Genomic DNA, 1,837 nt, shown 5'->3' on the forward strand with positions numbered 1-1,837 from the left:
GAGCTGCAGGTACACCGCATTGGCTACGGGCGGTTGGGCGACTCTGGCAGCATTGCTGCGTCGTTTGCTGCAGCAGCGGCTGCAGCGTGCTGCGCTGCTGCAGCAGCAGCGGCAGCAGCAGCAGCAGCAGCAACGAAGAGGAGATGCAGATACAGCTGAGCAGCTGCTGCAGCAAGAAGATATTGAGAAAGCCAGAAAGGTCGACTTCACAGACTTCCTCAGGGTCAGTCTAAACTACTCAGGTGTATAGGCAGCTCCAAACGCATGCATGCATGCATGCATGCATGCATGCATGCATGCATGCATGCGTTTGCTGCTGCATGCATGCATGCGTGCATTTTTTTGTTGTATTTTTGTTTGTTTCTGCATGCATGCATGCATGCATGCATGCATGTATTTGTTTGCTGTTGCATGTATGCATGCATGCATTTGTTTGCTGCTGCATGCATGCATGCATATATTTGTTTGCTGCTGCATGCATGCATGCATATATTTGTTTGCTGCTGCATGCATGCATGCATGTATTTGTTTGCTGCTGCATGCATGCATGCATGTATTTGTTTGCTGCTGCATGCATGCATGCATATATGCATGCATGCATGCATGCATGCAGGAGCAATGGAATTCCATGTTGTGTATCAGTTGTAGTGCGCCATGTATATGTTTGTTTCTTTTTTTTTAATTTTTCTTTTACAAATAAAACTAATTAATAAATTATATATATATATATATATATATATATATATATATATATATATATATATATATATATATATATANTTTATTTTTTTTTTTTTTTTTTTTTGTTGCAGCTAGCTAGCCAGCATAAGTTTAGTGGGTATCAGGTGGAGCAGTGGCTGAGCTCGAACTCCTTCAAGGCTCACTTCTCTCTCATCGAGGTATGCAAACCCTAAACCCTAAACCCTAAACCCTAATCATAAACCCTAAACCCTAATCATAAACCCTAAACCCTAATCATAAACCCTAAACCCTTAGCATAAACCCTAAACCCTAATCCTAAACCCTAAACCCTAATCCTAAACCCTAATCATAAACCCTAATCGTAAACGCTAAACCCTAATCCTAAACAGTAATCGTAAACCCCAATCATAAACCCTAAACCCTTATCCTAATAAACCCTAATCATAAACCCTAATCCTAAACCCTAATCATAGACCCTAAACCCTAATCCTAAACCCTAATCGTAAACCCTAAACCCTAAATGAGAAACCCTAAACCCTAATCCTAAACCCTAAGCGCTAATTATAAACCCTAATCCCTAATCTGAAACCCTAAGTGCTAATCGTAAACCCTAACAATAAACCCTAAACCCTAACCACAAACCCTAAACCCTAAACCCTGTGAAACCCTAAACGATGAGTGCGAGCTCTAAACCCTAATACCAAACCCTAAACCCTAAACGCAAACCCTAGAGCCTACTAACAAACCCTAAAGCATAGCAAGAAACCCTAAACTGTAGCCTTGTAAACCCTAAACCCCAACGACAAACCCTAAACCCTCGCAAACCCTAAACCCTAAACCCTAAACCCTAAACCCTAAAGGAGTGGTTTATGATAATCTGAGTTGTTTAAGGGGACTCCCTCAATTAAAAAAGATTATAAACAAAGACAGCAGCAGCAGCTTTTGTCTGCTGCTGAACAGAAAGACAAAGCAGCGACATCAACCAGCCGCCAGGGGTTTAGGGTTTAGGGTTTAGGGTTTAGGGTTTGGTATCCGTGCAGGAAGACAACTGCAAGCGCCTCGTCAGCAACAACTGGAGGAGAGAGACCCCCAGTCAATCCACTGCAGCATGAGCTGCTTTTGCTGCTGCTGCTGC

The 1,837-nt window shown here is 42.4% G+C and overlaps 1 protein-coding gene across 1 annotated transcript in view; it reads right to left on the bottom strand.

Annotated features, from left to right (window-relative positions):
- Positions 1 to 20, bottom strand: part of EMH_0093460 (uncharacterized protein) — a gene marked incomplete at both ends in the record, with an annotated part of 2,033 nt that extends 2,013 nt beyond the window's left edge. Inside the window, one exon of the mRNA XM_013494904.1 lies at positions 14 to 20. Within this exon, the coding sequence (XP_013350358.1) occupies positions 14 to 20 (7 nt within the window). The remainder of the gene's footprint in view (positions 1 to 13) is intronic.
- Between the last annotated feature and the right edge of the window lie 1,817 nt (positions 21 to 1,837).

Source organism: Eimeria mitis, genomic scaffold (genome assembly GCF_000499745.2).
Source record: "Eimeria mitis Houghton genomic scaffold, Emh_scaff133, whole genome shotgun sequence".
Lineage (NCBI taxonomy): Eukaryota > Apicomplexa > Conoidasida > Eucoccidiorida > Eimeriidae > Eimeria > Eimeria mitis.